Raw genomic sequence first — 16,884 nt, 5'->3', positions numbered from 1 at the left:
GTTTTTAAACTATAGTTTTGAAAATTTTGTCAACTTTAACTGCGTTTTCAGAAAACACATTTTCAAAGTACAGCTTTTAAAATCGCTATTTTTTCAAAATGCACGTTTTAAACCGTTATCCCAAACAGACTAGTTTGGAAAAGGCTACTCGTTTCTAAGCAATCTTTGTAGCCAAACTGGACAGTCTCTCGATCTCTTCATACTATAACTTTATACACAATCAACTTCTACCTATCAAACCCAAAGTAGGAAGTGCATTGGCCAATGCTCACTTTTATATGCAAAGTACAAAACGCATTTACAGTGCTCAAGATTTATGTAGGAAATCTTCTCTTGTTCAACGGAACACGTTTGTAGTGATCACAAATTTTATCCGCAAAGTAAGAAAAGCATTTGCAGTGCTCAACTCAAGTTCATCGTAAGAACACTTCTGCGACCAACAAGATAACTTCTCCTTTTGATACCATTGTTGGCCTAATGATACTTCCATCCTTATAAATCTAGGTGGAGTCAGTGAGTTCAGCTCAAAATATAGTTTTTCCTCCCAAAAGAATAGGTGAATGATGAGAACTGATTAAAGGTTTCAAAAATGTAATTTTACTAAAAAATCTATACTAAATCACTATATAATACGTGGTACACTGTCCGCATATATTTAATAGAAAGGCAATACCAGTCACTCACATGTCACAGCACACAACATGCATATAGGCATACACAACAGAGCCGTTTATTTTCTCGTAAGGTATTTCATTTGAAACTTAGTTTAGAGGCTTTCTCCAACTATACATACAAGTAGGCATTAAAAGGTGCTTTTGCAATACAAGACCAAAACGCATTCATGTAACTCTGACAATGCAATAAACCTTTTTTAACAATAAAATTCAGAACAGCCAGGACAAAATTGTACATACACAACCCATTTAATGCCAAACCTAATGAAACTAGGCATGTCAAGTCAAGACTCACTTGGAAGGGCATTGAAGAAGTGATAAACTTCATCTTCATCAACGACTCCAACCTCTGTCGAGCAAGCTGAGCAGCTTACTTTCTTCAATGTTTCACCACCAACAGAACTTGCTTCCCTCCTGCTCTTTCCTTTTATCGGTTTTGGACCATTTTGCTTCAAGACTTGATCACTATCAATCTTGCAGTTTATAACAAAAATTGCCCTGTACTGGGTGACATATTTTTCGTGCCTACAAAACCCAATCAAGCTCTAAAAAATATATTTTTTTTTTGACATAGTCTCAAATTTTTAGGCAATAATATTATTGAAATCAACAAAGTCTACAGGTAAGAAATGAATATAATAAGGTTACTGAAGTCAAAATGTGGATTCAAAAGACAACTCCATGAATACATTATAGCTACAAATTCCAATTAAGAGGAATGATTAAATGTCAAGAAATGCATTTGATACACCATCTCTCTATGAACAAATTATTGCTACTATTACCAATTCAGATATCAGAGGAATGCTTATATGGCACAGATGCTTTTGATGCCTACCAATTACCTCTTCCAGACCCCAAAAAGTGAGATTTTTGTGTACTAAGTACAACGTATTTTTTTTATATCTTTGACAACATAATTTGGTTTTCAAAAAGTTCCTTGAGGTCACACGAAACAACCTCAACAACAACCAACCCCACCCTATCACCATGACACTGTCCCACTGCAGGTGCCAAAACCAAAATTTACAAACACCAAAAGATTATCAACACAATTGCCACATTTACTTTACTACCACGGGGTCCACTATCACAGCCACAGTGCCATCAACATTGTTGTTGCCATTATTTCCACCTCCATCACAGTATCAACTCACCACCATCACTAACCAACATTGTTTTAACATAACAAGGAAACGGCCTGTACAATGGACCTTTAACCATGGATACAGAAAGCAATAGACAATAAATAAAATAAAATAAAAGACAGAAAAAATCAATAACACAAAATTTACCAATATACAGACCAATGCATATACCTTTGGCACTCCAGACAGAGAGTTGTAAAACAAGCCGGGCAACTAAGTACAGCATCAGAGGTGTGACCTTTTCTTCTCTTTTGAACCCACAATTCATCTTTATCATCAAGTTTAGGATCATAGAACTCTGGTTTTACAGAGTAGTCTATTTCATCATCATCAGAAACTGCAATACACAAAAAATTAAATTGAATAGGTTGTTATTTTCATCCATTTTGACTTATTGTTAATATGCTATTCTGACAATTTAACCCTATTTTTTTGTAAGGAGAATGAGAGGGGTAGATGAAGCTCGTATAGCGGTATAGATTGTAAGCCCCAAGCCCACTTTGCTATCCTGACAATTTAACTAAATCTTCAAACACCATGCCAACAATTATGTGTGTGTGTGTGCGTGCGTGTGTGTGTATGAAATCTAAACAATAAACTATTGAATGTACAGCTTTTGGAAGTTCCATTTCCAAGTTCTAACACCTTAGGTGCTGATGCCTAAGTTTTTTTGCTTGGTGCTAATTCTTAGGATTTATCTTTTATTTTCTCTTGATTGCTATGCATTAATTTTGGAATCAGAGCAAAACAGTTCCAATTTCAACCAAAAAAAATTTTAAAAATCCCTTATTTTCCTTTTCCACCCATCACAGAACCATCTGTCAAAACCCAAATTACTGTGCTCAGCCACCCTGCCACCATCAGCCAAAAAAAAAAACTTTGTCGTGTTTCCCATCAAACCACAGTAACCCATCTGCCTGAGAATCAAGTCGTACAACAGCCAAAACCATCACACCACCATCGCCAAAAAAGGCTCAAATCTTTTAAATTTAAAATTAAAATATATATATATATATATATATATATATATGAAGGCCCAGACCACAACCCATGAAGCACAGGTTGGACTTTCAGCAGCAAATTAAACAATCCAGGTTCTTTTAAATTCTTTACTGAAGCTATTTATTTTTAGAGAACCATGGTAGTAGACTAGTAGCCCCAGCCACCTATTTTTTATGGTTATAAAGATCAAGACTCAAGTATTTTCCAACTTTGGGTATTTGAAGTGGATCAATTCTTTATAAAAGTGGGTTTATCAAATGCGAAAGAAAAGGTTAAGTTTGCCAAAACAAGAGTTGCTGGTAGTGCTTTAGAGTATTGGAATCATTATGAGAGCCTTCACTTTAGATACCAATGGTCTCAAATTACTTGGAAAGAAGGTCTTTGTATTGAATATTTCCCACAATATTTTCACAAGGATCTACAACAACCTTCTCATGGCAATTTACAAGATTAAAGAACAAGTATGAGGCAGTGCTACAATGCTCACCTCACTCATGAAGTATCTGACACATGCCAAGACTTAGCAAATCTAATGAGAACTATTGAAGATTTGGCTACACAAATGAAACTTGTTCAAGACTTGGCTACTCAAATGAAGGGAAATCAAGTACCACCAGAGCCTGATGTTGACAAAGAAGTAGAAACCTCTATCCTTGAAGAATCATCCATGGTGCATGAAGACTACAGTTTGATGAAGTCAAAAGGGTTGATACTCCAATTCCACAAATTCAGTTTGTGATTCTAGAAGAATTTCATGAGGTGGATACAAGGTTTAGCTATTTTCAATCTAGGAAGCACGGACATGGATATGGGTACGGATACGGACACGGGTACGACATGGTGACAAGGACAATTTCTGAAAAATTATAACATAAAATGACCAATACAACACCGGTATAACACAGATACTACATGGGTATGACACCTTAAATGAAGTGTTCGTGCTTTAGTTTTCAATGCTCCCAAAGACTACAACAAGTGTTATTTGCCAGAGTTTTCATCCTTCAACACTTTAAAACTTGAGGTAACCAAGGGAGTATGATGTAGGAGCAAAACCAAATATATTTTAGAATTTATATTTTCATTTTTTTTATTTATCTCATAGGAAATTGGATGATTGTAGACTTTTATTCGAATAGGGATTAGTTTTTGATTTCAGTTAGGATTAGTTTTCATTAGTTGTTATCTATTATCAATTTATTTCCTAGAAGCTCTAGCTCTATATAAGAGCCTAGTTTATTTGTATTTTGAAAATAGAGTATTGATTGATGAAATTCAGATTGGAGATTTTCCAATTGTTGGGTGATGATTCCTAACACCTTAGGTGATGATGCCTAAGGTTTTTTGCTTGGTTTTGATTCCAAGCGACCCCTAGATGTTAATTCTTAGGGTTTAACTTTTAATTTTCTTGTTCTTTTATTTTCTCTTGATTGTCCTACATCAAAAGTATTTTTCATAACCAATGCGAGGCCCTTTCCTCCTTAGTATCACCAACAACTTCTCCTTCAAACCAGTCATACAGGAGTTCATCATCACATGGGTCCTCACAGCCTTCAATCATCAAAGTCTGCCATGGGTCATCATTTCTGTCTTGCATTCAGATGCCTTGTGGCTTGACTCACCACATTCATATAATTTTAATGCTAATACAGGTTGTCTTCATAGGTGCTTTGGCGTTGTTACTTTAAGGAGCCATGCTAGCAGCATTAGGTGTGCAATCTTGGAAGGTTGACATTTAGTTTCATTGAGGTCTATCCAAGCCACCACTTGGTAGAATCCCTCTGTATAGTCATTCACACAACCAAGAACTATTCCCTCAACTTCTGCTTCAATTTCCCCTAATATTGAATTATTCTTTTATGAGTTTCACCTCTTCTTGATCTATGAATCTGCAACTTCTCCCACCAAGCGCTTGCTCTTCCTCTGAGCTTCACAGTCACCAGCTTAACCTTCTTGGCTTCTAAAATTCAAAGACCCTCTCAACATTTTTTTTTTTTTTTAATAAGCAAAGTTACATTAACAAAGACTAAAAGGGCGCCACCCAAGTACACAAAAGGAAACTCCAAATTAAATGCTAAAAGTAGTATGCTGATTAATAAAAGCAGGCAAACCAGTAAAGGAAAACCAAATAGAAGCATTTATCCACTCAAACAAAACTTGAGGTACAAAAGCTTCAATTCATGAATAGATTTCTTGCTACCCTCAAAAGTCCAAGCATTCCTCTCCCAGCAGACCCCACATGTGGTAATGGGGGATCATGCTCCAAATCACAACATTAGGACACCTGATGAACTTTCCTTTCAAACTCATCAAGAGCTCCACAACACCTTTGGCATTACCCAATGCACCCCAAACAATGAAGAAACCATGTTCCAAAGCTCTCTAGCCACCCTGCTATGCAGAACTACATAATCAATAGTTTCCTCATCCCTCTTGCACATGCAACACCTATCTAGAACAACAAATCTCCACCTCCTGAAGTTGTCTATAGTGAGAAGTTTCCCCAAAGTTGTTGTTCAAAGGAAAAAAATGCTACCTTTCTTAGAACTTTAGGCTTCCAAGGAAACTTAGGTAACTCCACCTTAATGCTTGACTCCCACTTTGGTTCTTCCCTTGCAGGCATATAACCTTCTCTCATAGGAACATAACCTTCTCCTGCTAGCATGTATTCATCTCTTGCAGGTACATGTCTACCTCTTGAAACACAACCAAAGGAATTTTCAAAGTTGTTCATAGCATCTTCACTCTTGACAAGTAGTTGATACTTGATACCTTTCAATGAACTTAGTTAAGGATGCAATCTAGCTCCTCAACATCTCCATCTCAGTCTCTTGTGTTTGTTGTTGCTCTTGCCAGGGCTCTTGGTCTTAGGCAATCAGATTCACCATGTTAGTCACAAGATGCACTAGAACCCTTCTATGCTTTTACTTCTTTACCTTATCTACAGGAACCATCTTTGCAAAACTATCACAAACTCTTGTTTCACTCAAGCAAGGGTTTTGGATTTGTGTTTGGTTTGCAAGGTGTCCAGGGGCTGGGGCAAGGCAGAAATATTGGTTCTTGGTGTTCTAAATTGCAAACCTTTGCTCTGATACTGAAGTAATGTGTTTAGGACGCAATATGAAAACAATGACAGAAATGGGGACGCTGTTAAGTGGCTGCTTTGTAACCACATCTTGGAAATTCTTGACAAGACTTGACTAATCTTTAACTAAATCATTCTTAGCCAGGCTTCTTGAATGTGTCAATTATTGTTCAAAAGAATACAAAAGCTGGTATATTGGGTGCATGCAAGTGCTTAAATTCACTGCTTCACTTGGACCGACTTTTTAATAGTACAGTTCCGGAGAACAGAAGCCATCTAGTGTTCTTTCACTAGTAGACTCTGATTAAAAATCATGGCCTATTGTCTTGTCAACAAACCTAAATACTACTGGGATGAAGTGGTTGACTGGGGATTGCAAAACCTCAAACCGTGTCAAAGTTGTGTTTTGCAAACTGAGCTGGGGGGCCTTTGATATTTCATATATGGTTGCAATGGAATGCAATGATTCACTTGAGTCAGATTCAAACTGAAGAGCAAATTATACAAGCTGTAAAGTGGGAAGTTAGTGCTATGATAAAATATAAATGGGACTTCAGGAACTTACTTATCAATCAATAGGGCCCTCTATTGTAAATGCAGGATTCCTCTGTCTTTGTTCAAAGACTGATGATGGCTTAGTTGTTTGGGTCTATGTTGAGGGAGTTAGAGGGTGTAATTGCTCTGGTTTGTGTCCTGAGGTTGGTTTGGTAGAACGTGTTAGTACTATCAGAGTTAGTTCATTTGGTCCATGTGGAGGGAGTTAGAGTTGGTCTGTTGTAATTGCTTTGATCTATTTTCGAGTTTGAATTTGGTAGCATACTAGCATGTGTTTGTAATCACTTTGTTGATCTCAATGAAAGTTTTTACTGAGTTATAAAAAAAAGAAAATGTTATGTCATGTCATGTCCATTGTAGAAAATCAACCTGTTGTAGGTCTACCCAAAAGACACATATCATGTAAATCAATGTTTGTGTTCCTCAACATGTAGTTGGAAGGGTTGAAAGCAAGATATCAAAGAATATCCAATAATACAACTGTCTTAATGTTCTATAGAGAAGAATCGTACACCTTCCTACACTGAAACATAATTACTTGCCCCCAAAAAATCCCAAATTGCAAGAGGCTGGCCCAGTTAAGTTCGTCCATTGATATTAATGTCAAGAACAGATCATTTTTTCGAAAGAGAAATAAATATATTCCTAGATAGTGTTAGCAACTTTATCATCTAGTATAATACAAATGTACAAAGAGAAGAGGAGAGAAAAGAGTACATATTAGTAAATGTGCATATATTACTTCTCATCATCTTTCTATGTACATAGAAATTGACATAAATTTATTGCTTTTCCAGGTCCACCATATCAAGTAAATAAATCCCATATAGAATTAGAAATCAATATTAAGCTCATTCCATTAAATGCTATATACCAAGAGTAAAATACCCAGCAAATAACTCTTAAGATTCCAATAATCACAAGTTTTAAGAAAATAACATGGAAAACAAAAGGAGAACACAAAATTAAAGGTGGGTTCAGTTTAGTTTTAGGAAAAGAAAAGAAACTAAAGTTATAATCACAGACACATGCATGCATTATGCATCCCCTCGATTTCAAAAGCCCGAAGAAAGCAAACACTAAATTTCATGTGTGTGTGTGTGTTGGAATAACAAGGATGAAGATGAATACCTGTTTGCTGAGAGTTGGTCGGTGAATCCGCCATGTTTCCTTTGCTGCCATCTACTTCCATATTTCTCTCTCTCTCATAGACATGGACGAGTCGCAAGTACTAGCTGCTTGTTTTTTATATTTATATTCAATGGGCGTTTTGCTTTCCAGTAAAACCGGCTAGGCCTAGATACTGAGTAGGTTCAACCCGGCCTTCAAACTTTACTGGACGAAAATTATTTTTGGAGACAGGGAGTGAGTTTTGGCAAAAATACACTAACTTTCCTTAAAAAAATAAAAATAAAAATTTACATTGGTCCTCAAAATTTGAATTATTAATTTTAGTTTGATAACTTTGCTTAAAAATCATTTTAGTCCTTTAAATTTGAAATTTGGGTCATTTTAGTCTATTAATTTTGTCCAAAATTCATTTAGTCCTTTAAGGACTTGCTTAATTTGATAACTTTGCCCAAAAATCACAGCCAATTTAAAAGACTAAAATGAATTTTGGGCAAAAATATCATGCTAAAACGACCAACTTCAAACTTAAAAGAATAAAATGATTTTTGGGCGACATTAAGTGTCATTAAGTGAGTCATTTCCTAAAAGAAATACAAGAAAAAAGGTAATAACTAGTGCACACTATTACACACACAAACATGCTCACAGCCAATTTAAAAGATTAAAATGAATTTTGGGCAAAAGTATCACATTAAAATTAGGGGTGTCCACCCAACCTGAAAACTCGATTCGCCAGCCTGGACCTGAACCAACAACTCCGATGGTTGGTGGCAAGTCCCCAACCTTAAAATCCGACACCTTTGAGTCGGTTGGCAGGTTTCCTCCCCCAAGACTCGACCCACCTGACCCAACTATAAAACCAACAACATTCAGCAATATTTGAAGGTTTTCCAACAAAAATTTACAAAAACCGACAATATTTGAAATTTTCTGACAAAGATTTACTTGAAATCCACCCGATTCGGCAAGATCTCCGTTGGATCTAGAGAGATATCATCGGATCAGGTGAGATCTTCAACAGATGTGGTGGAGATCTTATCAGATTTGACAAGATCTCAACAAATCCAATGAGGACTTGCTAGATCTAACGAAGATCTAGGCTGGATTCAAGCAGTTTCTACTATTGCTTAACCTTGCTCTACGAATACCAGTTTGGACTGACCTGACCACCATCTGATAGTTATTCAACCAATTCGAACCGATTGCCTCGTCGGTCAGTGATGAGTCTAAAAATCCACAACCTAGGTCAGTCAGGTTAGTTGCAGGTTAGGCATAAAGCCAACCCATACCAACCCATAATTAAAATGGCTAACTTTGAACTTAAAATATTAAAATGATTTTTGGGCAATGTTACGACATTAAGTATGGCATTTTAAGTAACAGTTTTCAGTTTTTAAATAACATTACATGTATTTTCACACGCTTTTTTACCAACACGTATTTCCAAAAAATACAAACAACGTTATTAGAATAACGTTACCAAACAGATAATTGTCATTAAGTGCTTCATTTTCTAAAAAGAAAACAACAAATGGTAATAAGTGCACACACTATTGCGTGATTGAGTGTATTTTGTGTGGAACAATGTTAGTAAAATAAACACTCTTAAAAACTAAAAATAAAAGTTAACGGATATTTTAAGTGCATAGATTTAAGAACTTTCCTAAATTTCTTCATTTTAAATGCATTAAAGGTGTGTCAAAAAAAAGAATAAACAGACAAAAACAATTCCGTTCCACCGGCATATTCCTATTTCCTAATGGATCCACGTCCGTCCCCAGCCATAGATAAGCTTAGGGATGGCAATTTTGCCCCGCCCCGCTTGACCCGCCCCTCCCCGCTTCACCCCGTGCGGGTTTTCCCCACCCCGCGAAGGTGGTGGGGCAGGGATGGGGCGAGATTTTAGACCCGCACCACGGGGCGGGGCGGGGATGGGTTTACACTTTTTAGACCCACCCCGCCCCATCCCCGCCCTGCCCCGTATTAATAAGGGTTAAAAGGTAATTTTTTCATACCCTAAAACTCTACTATTTAAAAAAAATATCATCATCTTATTTTATTTAAGTGGAGATTCTTTTTGAAGAACTAGGCAATTTTTATTTTGTTATGTATTAGGAGTTTGGATTATTTTATTGTGTCATACTATGAGATTTTTGTTGTGATATTATCTTGTTAAATATTTAGATAATATTATTTAGTATTTGCTAAAAATTAGTTTGATTTGATAGAATAAATTTATTTATAATTTCAAGTATATTTTTATTATTGAAACATGTCATTTTATTTGAAAAAATGGTAATAGTTGTAGGGAAAATTAACAAGAAATAAAGTTTTACGGTGTAGGGCGGGGCTTCGCGGGGCCTTAAGGGGCGGGGATGGGGCAATAAATTTTCTCCGTCATACGGGGCGGGGCGGGATTGGGGTAAGAAAAATCCATGCGGGGTGGGGGCGAAGATCCCATCCTTCGGCCCCGCCCCGCCCCATTGCCATCCCTAGATAAGCTCAACATTTGTTGCAAATGTGGCACGACCTCATTAGGCTGCCCAATTATCAATTACGTGTGAAACATATTCCAATTCCCACGTACAGGAAATTCCAATTTCCAACAGCCAATAACAGCCAGTTCAAAGATTTTCACTCCTAAAATATTTGCAACAAACAAACATACACACACAAACACAACACAACACACACCAGCTTTCCTTTTCCCCCATACTTCTGAGCTTCCGAGGTTTTGTTCATCTTCAAACCCCCCAAGAATAATAAAAAAATAATAATCCAAATTTCTTTAAATCAGAAAACCCTATTTTCCCAAATCTCAGATTTTGGTCACAGAAAAAAAAGAAAAGAAAAGAAAGCTCCTTTATCCTTTGATTCTCTTTGTTTGTGCATTTTTTTTTACAAGTATGGGGGACATGAAAGACAAGGTCAAAGGGTTCATGAAAAAAGTCAACAATCCCTTCTCATCTTCATCTTCATCTTCCGGTAAATTCAAGGGCCAAGGTAGAGTCTTGGGATCTTCTTCTTCTTCTTCAGGACCCACTAATCCAATTCTCCCTCGCCCTTCTCCCCAAATTCAAAACCCATCTCCACAGCCTCGGAAAGAACCCAATTTTGTGACTTCAAATTCCAAACCCAAGCCTTTACCTCAGAAAGCACCCATTTCTGATCACAAAGATAGCTCGGATTTGACGAATGATTCGACCCCAAATCGCAAACCTGCAAATGGGTTTGATCCATTTGACTCAATGATCACTTCTGGGAAGAGATCACAAAATGGGTATTCACTAAATGTGTATGAATGTCCGATTTGTGGGCAGTCTTATAGGTCTGAAGAAGAGGTGTCTGCACATGTGGATACTTGTGTCAATAACTCGGTTGAAGCTAATGGTGGTGGTGGTGGTGGTGGTTCGGATTTGGCCGATAATGGGGCGGAGTCTAGGAGTGAATTGGAGTGTCGCGTTGGTGCTTTTGTGTCCGGGAAGCCATCGGAGGGATCGATCGAGGTTGTTCTTAAGCTGTTGAGGAATATTGTGAGGGAACCGGAGAATGCCAAGTTTAGGAGGATTCGGATGAGTAATCCGAAGATAAGGGAAGCCATTGGTGAGGTTGCAGGAGGGGTTGAGTTGTTGGAGTTTGTAGGTTTTGAATTGAAAGAAGAGGATGGAGAGATGTGGGCTGTCATGGAGGTCCCTACAGAGGAACAGATTAGTTTAATTAATCGTGCAACCGGGTTATTGGGACCGCAAAAGGTTGAGGAGCCACAAAAGAAAGAAGATTTGCAGTCTGCAGCTTCAGCTATTGTGGAAAAACAGATTGAACCAAAGAAGGTCGACAGGCAGGTGTGTTGTTAGCGTAACTCATTTGGTTATTCTAATTACTTGCATAATATATTTGTAGAATTATGTGCATATTCACATTTTATGATCATTTACTTCAAACATATTGTAATATTCTGTCAGGTTTATATATTTATAGTCTGATAGGGTTGTAGGATTTGGGAATGGATTAATTAGAATAGTAGAAGTATGGGAATACAATTTTTAAAAGGTTGAAATAATTCACAGTCTATGGCCCTGAAACATGAAGAGGTTTGGTTAGAAGAACAGAGGCAAGAATTCCACTTTTAGCTTAGGTGACCTTTGATCTGCCTAATTGGTGGAGGAAGTAAGCTTCATTTCGAATGCACCATGGAAGTAAAGTAAATTTGAATTTGAATCTGGTACACATTTCAGGACATGTTGACATTGGTGTGCAAGTAGATTTACAGTCTGTGTATAGTGCAGAATCTGCAGTTGGCTTAGAGGCATTCTCTGCAACTGCCTCAGTAAGCGAGCTACAGATATGAGAGGGACTAGTGTACTGAGCCCACTCGACAGGCAAAAAATGAACAGTCTTTGATTTTGTTTCAGCCAAAGTAGTCTGTTCTGAGCTTGAATTATCTCAGGGCACAATGCTATCTTTTTATCCTCCAATTTCCAGCCATTTAGGCAACATCTGGAAGCCATGATACAAGCTTAATATATATTAACTAAAAAGTTTATGATCATATCAAGGTTTGGTTCAACAACAACAACCACAAAGCCTTAGTACCAAATTTTTGGAGTCGCCGATGGATCTTCAGCAGATTATTTAGGGCCAACCACCTGTATTCTTTTCCTTCATTTTATTCAATCTAAAGCCTCACTATGCAACCTAATTTTATTTTGGTTCCTAATGAAAGATTGAAAGTTAATCGATTCCCTATATGTGATAAGGAAGCTTTAGTAGCATATCATATGCAATGTTGTAATGACTCTATTCATTAGGGATAGTATTTTATACGACCAATACAGGTTTGAGCATTAGATTCCATTTCATTTTTTTGGATCTACTCTACCCAGCTTCGGTTCAAGGCAATGGAGAGGACAAGCTATGCTTAAAAGTGTCAAAGTGTCTTCTAGGAAAGGATTCAAGTTGAAATCGTATTTTAAAGCTTTAGCACCTAAGGAAATGGGCATGTTTCCTTGAAAAAGTATTTGGAAAACTAAGATTCCACCACGAGTTGATTTCTTCACTTGGACTGCATTGTTGGGGAGAATCTTGACAGTGGATAATTTGAGGAAATGAAACATCACTTTGGTGAGTAGATGCTGCTTGTGTAAAAGGGACGAGGAGACGATTGATCAATTGCTTCTACTCTATTCGTTTGTTAGAGAGTTGTGGGACATGGTTTTTGCCCTCTTTGGAGTTCAATGGGTTATGCCTAGTGGAGTTTTTGATTTACTAGATTGTTAGCAAGATCATTTTGGGTGACATCGTAGCAGTGAGGTTTGGAAGGCTATTTTGCATTGTTTGATGTGGTGTATTTGGAGGGAGAGGACTTTGTGACACTTGGAGGGGTGTGACAAACAATTTTAGATCTGAAACAACGGCTTCTTAGGACTGTTTGATTGGGTGACAGCTACAGGACTTTTCTCATTTTCAAACTTACTCAATTTTATTGATCTTTGTAGCTTTTGTGCTTGATTGCTGTAACTGAGTACATTTCCTATGTACTTGGTGCTCTTATCATCAATAAATTTATTACTTATCCCAAAAAAAAAAAAAAAAACTAATTGGGTCCCTAAAATTTAATAGGTTAGACTAATTCCAACATAATTTATAAAATAACTATGGGAACACGATCAAATTATTACTGATGAAATAAAGGGATAGCATAAATTCATTTAATACTGCAGTCGAAACTTTACTGGTTATAAGCTTTGTATTTTATTTTTTGATATTGAGCCCCAAATTCTCTCTTGTCGTTGGTTCAAGACCCACTGTGTACCAATAAATAAGAAATAAAAAATAAATACCTAATGTTGTGGTCAAAGTTAATATAGCCAAAAAAAAAAAAAAACTAGATCCCTAGCTTTTGTAAATTATATTCTCAATGGTTGTTTCTATTTGTTAAAACTTATGATTTTGCTTTCAAAACATACTATAATATGGATATTTTCCATGCTATCCACTGATATTGTGTTTGCCACATGAAGGTGGAGTTATTTGAATCATGGTTCCATATGAGATCAACTCATAACCTTATACTCCATCTCTTACTTATGGGAGGAGGAGTTGCCATTTGGTCCAAAGAATATAAGCCCAAAACTGCTATATCGTACATCTTTTCATTTTATCTTCTATAAAATTGAAATTTCTTTCACCAAAATAAGTGGCCCCTTGAAGGTAAAGTAAACTTTAGCCCAATCTGTGGTTATATAACAGTTCAAAGGAGTCTTTCATCGAAAGTTGTTAGATTTACCATTTTATTCTTATCAAGACCTACACACACACACACATCACACACACACACACTTGCTTAAAGAAGACCACCATGTTATTGAATTTGTATCTGTTAATTATTATAGCTGATAAACCCGTTTTAAAAATTATTAAAAAAAAAAAAAAAAAAAAAAACTGTGCATAGTTGTCGAATGTTATTAACATAGAGTACTATCTTTGTTTTGTACTAACACTTCTTCGTATTGTTTTTTTTAGACTAGTTTCCCATTAATGTTATATCTGATATTTAATGGAAGTGTTCATTCATTCATTTTTTTGTGTTTTCTAACATGTGTGTCTCATCCATTTTTACCAATTAACTTCTGCTGGTTTTTAGGTCCGGGTATTCTTTTCTGTCCCTGAAAGTGTAGCAGCAAAAATTGAGCTACCGGATTCTTTCTATAACCTCTCATTGGAAGAGATCAAAAGAGAAGCTGATATGAGGAAGAAAAAGATGGCAGAATCTCAGCTCTTGATCCCAAAGTCATTCAAGGAAAAGCAGGCAAAAGCTGCTAGGAGGCGGTACAAAAAAACTGTTATCCGGATTCAGTTTCCTGACGGAGTGGTGCTCCAAGGTATCTTCAATCCTTGGGAGCGAACCAGCTCTCTCTATGAGGTTAGTCCTTTCTGCTACTTGTTTGATGTTGTAATTTTTCCATTTCTTTTTGGTTCTGTAATTGCAATGTAGACAGTGACTTAGTACCAAATTGTACTTACTGTAGGATCAGTCCCTCATTTGGTAACTGGAATTAATTGCTACACCTATTCAGATGAGTTCTAAATGAGAAACTTGGTTTTGTAATTCCTAGTCCATGTGTTATACTCCAGCTTCCACTTACTTGTTTGGCATGTAAATTTTCTTTTTGGAGTATTTTTGTGATAAGACTGACAAATGACAACCCTTAGCATGCTGGATGCTGGGTGGAAATATGGCTGTCCCGCTGGCAATGTCCCACCCTATTTTTTTGGGGTTGGACTTTGGCCCCAAGGGTGATGTGGCATTGTACCAATATTAAGTTCATATTTGTCCAATTCAGCCACAGCTAAAGTCTTTTTGGCTTAAATCTGAACACAAATTACTTATTCACAAACAGTTTGAAGATTCTAAGGCACAATGTATGGTTATATTGTCTTAACTCGTCCTTAAAGTTAAAATTTTTTACTTGTTTCAGATTATCAATATAATTTATATTTCTGCTTGGAAAGAAATATGTTTATGAATGTGTGTCTGTCTGCATAGATGCGTATTTTTGAGCATTGTGGTCTACATTAGGTTTGCTGATTGATTTGGACTTTGTTTAGCACTGAGGACCTTATATTTGTGAATAGTTTCCTGTCTTTTCTGAAAAAAAAAATGAGGATAAATAATCAACTATGGTGTCTCTGATTCTGAATGAATGTTATGAACTTCAGTTTATATTGAGGTTGTCAATTCAGCTCTTTCCTTTCTTTTCTTTTTTTGGATAAATCAGTTTGTTGGCTCAGCACTAAAAGAACCCAACTTGGAGTTTGAGCTGTTACATCCTGTAGTCGTGAAACGAAGAGTGATCCCTCATTTTCCAGCCGCAGGAGAGACTGCCACAACACTAGAGGATGAGGACTTGGTGCCCTCAGCTCTTATCAAGTTCAGACCTATTGAAACAGATTCAGTAGTTTTCACCGGCCTATGCAATGACCTGCTTGAAATTTGTGAACCACTTGTGAATGATTCAGCAGTTCCAAAATAAGCTTCAATACATTTGGTATTTTCACTGGGTCCATATAAAAATTTAAAGTCAGCTCCTCAGTATCCCTGAATCATGTTGTACTTTTCAGCCAAATTGTACTCTCTCTCTCTCTCTCTCTTTCTCTCTCTACAAGCATAAATGGATCTACCTTTTTCAGTATCTCTTTCATGTTGTACTTTTCAGCCAAATTGAATTCTCTCTCTTTATACAAGGTTAAACGGATCCTACCTTTCATGAAGTGCTTCTTGCTGTTCTTGAAATGTCCTTAACCAGAGCTCTTGAAAGCATTTCTGATCATATGAGGATTGTACGATAAAATTCATTTGTACAGTAAAGTGTATTAAAGGTCAGTTTAAATTGTTTTGGACTTATTAAGAACAGGTTTTTATTTTTACTTCTTTCAATTAGTATAAATTTTATGCTATCTAATTCTTGCAGACCTGCCATGTGTGGGTTGTTAAAGATGTTGCACTCTGCAAGCCCGTTGAAATGAGGATGATTTTGTAGTGAGTTGTAACTACAACAGCCTTCTCCTTGGCTATAATTTTCTTTTCTTTTCTTTTTTGATACAAGATAGAAATTTTACTTTATCCTAATTTAAATATATATATGTGTGTGATGCTCCTTTCTGGAGACTTGAATCCTGACCCTTGTCCCCCTCACATTCCACAAGTATTTATACTTATAGAATGACTATCACGCCAAAGTTTTTATTTTGGCTATAATTTTCTAGTTTTCTTCTGAATTCTTTTTCTCCTGAGTCAAATGTAATCTAATTCAACCTGATTTAGGTTACTATTTATTGCTATTGCCCCTCAAAACTGCCCAAAAAATTGATGCTCTTATCTATCATATTATCCCTTGGCATATGATTTTGTGAACGCCACTAATGTTTACTATCATTTTTTTTAATATAATTTTATGAGAATAGAGGGTATGTTCTGTTTGTTTGGGTCCAACTATTTTTTGCTAGCTTTTAGTTTTTAGTTTTTATATACAACTTTCTAAAGTCACCTTTTTTTTCTTCAAAGTACAAGTATATTTTAACGTATTTTCAGCAATAAGCAATCACCAAAAAACTAAATAAGTTAATGTCAAACGCACACACGCACATGTACACCGGTTGTGTACCCAAAATTCTCCTAACCAATGTTTGCCATTTTTTTGTAATCAAATCAAAAGTGAAACTCTTACTGTCAATACCCAAAAAAGTTTATACCAAGTGGTTTTTGCTTCAATTTTTGCATTCTCCTAAC

At 36.4% G+C, this 16,884-nt stretch overlaps 2 protein-coding genes across 3 annotated transcripts; one reads left to right on the top strand and one right to left on the bottom strand.

Moving 5' to 3' along the window:
• Positions 1–714: 714 nt before the first annotated feature.
• Positions 715–7,803, bottom strand: LOC115979314 (E2F-associated phosphoprotein). Its single transcript, XM_031101335.1, has 3 exons — positions 7,596–7,803; positions 1,994–2,159; positions 715–1,199 (listed from the first exon to the last, which is right to left on the bottom strand). The coding sequence occupies exons 1-3, from the start codon at positions 7,654–7,656 to the stop codon at positions 959–961; spliced, it is 468 nt and encodes a 155-aa protein (XP_030957195.1). The 5' UTR covers positions 7,657–7,803; the 3' UTR covers positions 715–958.
• A 2,316-nt stretch (positions 7,804–10,119) lies between these two features.
• On the top strand, positions 10,120–16,181 carry LOC115981559 (plant UBX domain-containing protein 2). Of its 2 annotated transcripts, XR_004089376.1 has the most exons (4): positions 10,502–11,437; positions 14,239–14,517; positions 15,374–15,974; positions 16,067–16,181. XR_004089376.1 is itself a non-coding variant. In XM_031103780.1 (3 exons), the coding sequence occupies exons 1-3, from the start codon at positions 10,502–10,504 to the stop codon at positions 15,626–15,628; spliced, it is 1,470 nt and encodes a 489-aa protein (XP_030959640.1). In that variant the 5' UTR covers positions 10,120–10,501; the 3' UTR covers positions 15,629–16,145. The 2 variants fall into 2 exon arrangements, 1 of the variants encoding a protein (XP_030959640.1); XM_031103780.1 differs by having other exon boundaries at positions 10,120–11,437; positions 15,374–16,145.
• The last annotated feature ends 703 nt before the right edge of the window (positions 16,182–16,884 follow it).

The sequence above is a fragment of the Quercus lobata genome, chromosome 3 (assembly GCF_001633185.2).
Source record: "Quercus lobata isolate SW786 chromosome 3, ValleyOak3.0 Primary Assembly, whole genome shotgun sequence".
In the NCBI taxonomy this organism is placed as follows: domain Eukaryota; kingdom Viridiplantae; phylum Streptophyta; class Magnoliopsida; order Fagales; family Fagaceae; genus Quercus; species Quercus lobata.
The sequence above is the reverse complement of the archived record's forward strand: the minus strand, read 5'-3'. Positions and strand labels throughout refer to the sequence as shown.

What these genes read in the sequence shown, in the direction of transcription:
- LOC115981559 (XM_031103780.1), top strand. Translation starts at nt 10,502, where the DNA reads ATGGGGGACATGAAAGACAAGGTCAAAGGGTTCATGAAAAAAGTCAAC. An exon ending in CAAAGAAGGTCGACAGGCAG is followed by an intron (nt 11,438 to 14,238) that starts GTGTGTTGTTAG and finishes GCTGGTTTTTAG; the next exon opens with GTCCGGGTATTCTTTTCTGT. An exon ending in GAACCAGCTCTCTCTATGAG is followed by an intron (nt 14,518 to 15,373) that starts GTTAGTCCTTTC and finishes TGGATAAATCAG; the next exon opens with TTTGTTGGCTCAGCACTAAA.
- LOC115979314 (XM_031101335.1), bottom strand. Translation starts at nt 7,656, where the DNA reads ATGGAAGTAGATGGCAGCAAAGGAAACATGGCGGATTCACCGACCAAC. An exon ending in GACCAACTCTCAGCAAACAG is followed by an intron (nt 2,160 to 7,595) that starts GTATTCATCTTC and finishes TGTGTATTGCAG; the next exon opens with TTTCTGATGATGATGAAATA. An exon ending in CTCTGTCTGGAGTGCCAAAG is followed by an intron (nt 1,200 to 1,993) that starts GTATATGCATTG and finishes TGGGTTTTGTAG; the next exon opens with GCACGAAAAATATGTCACCC.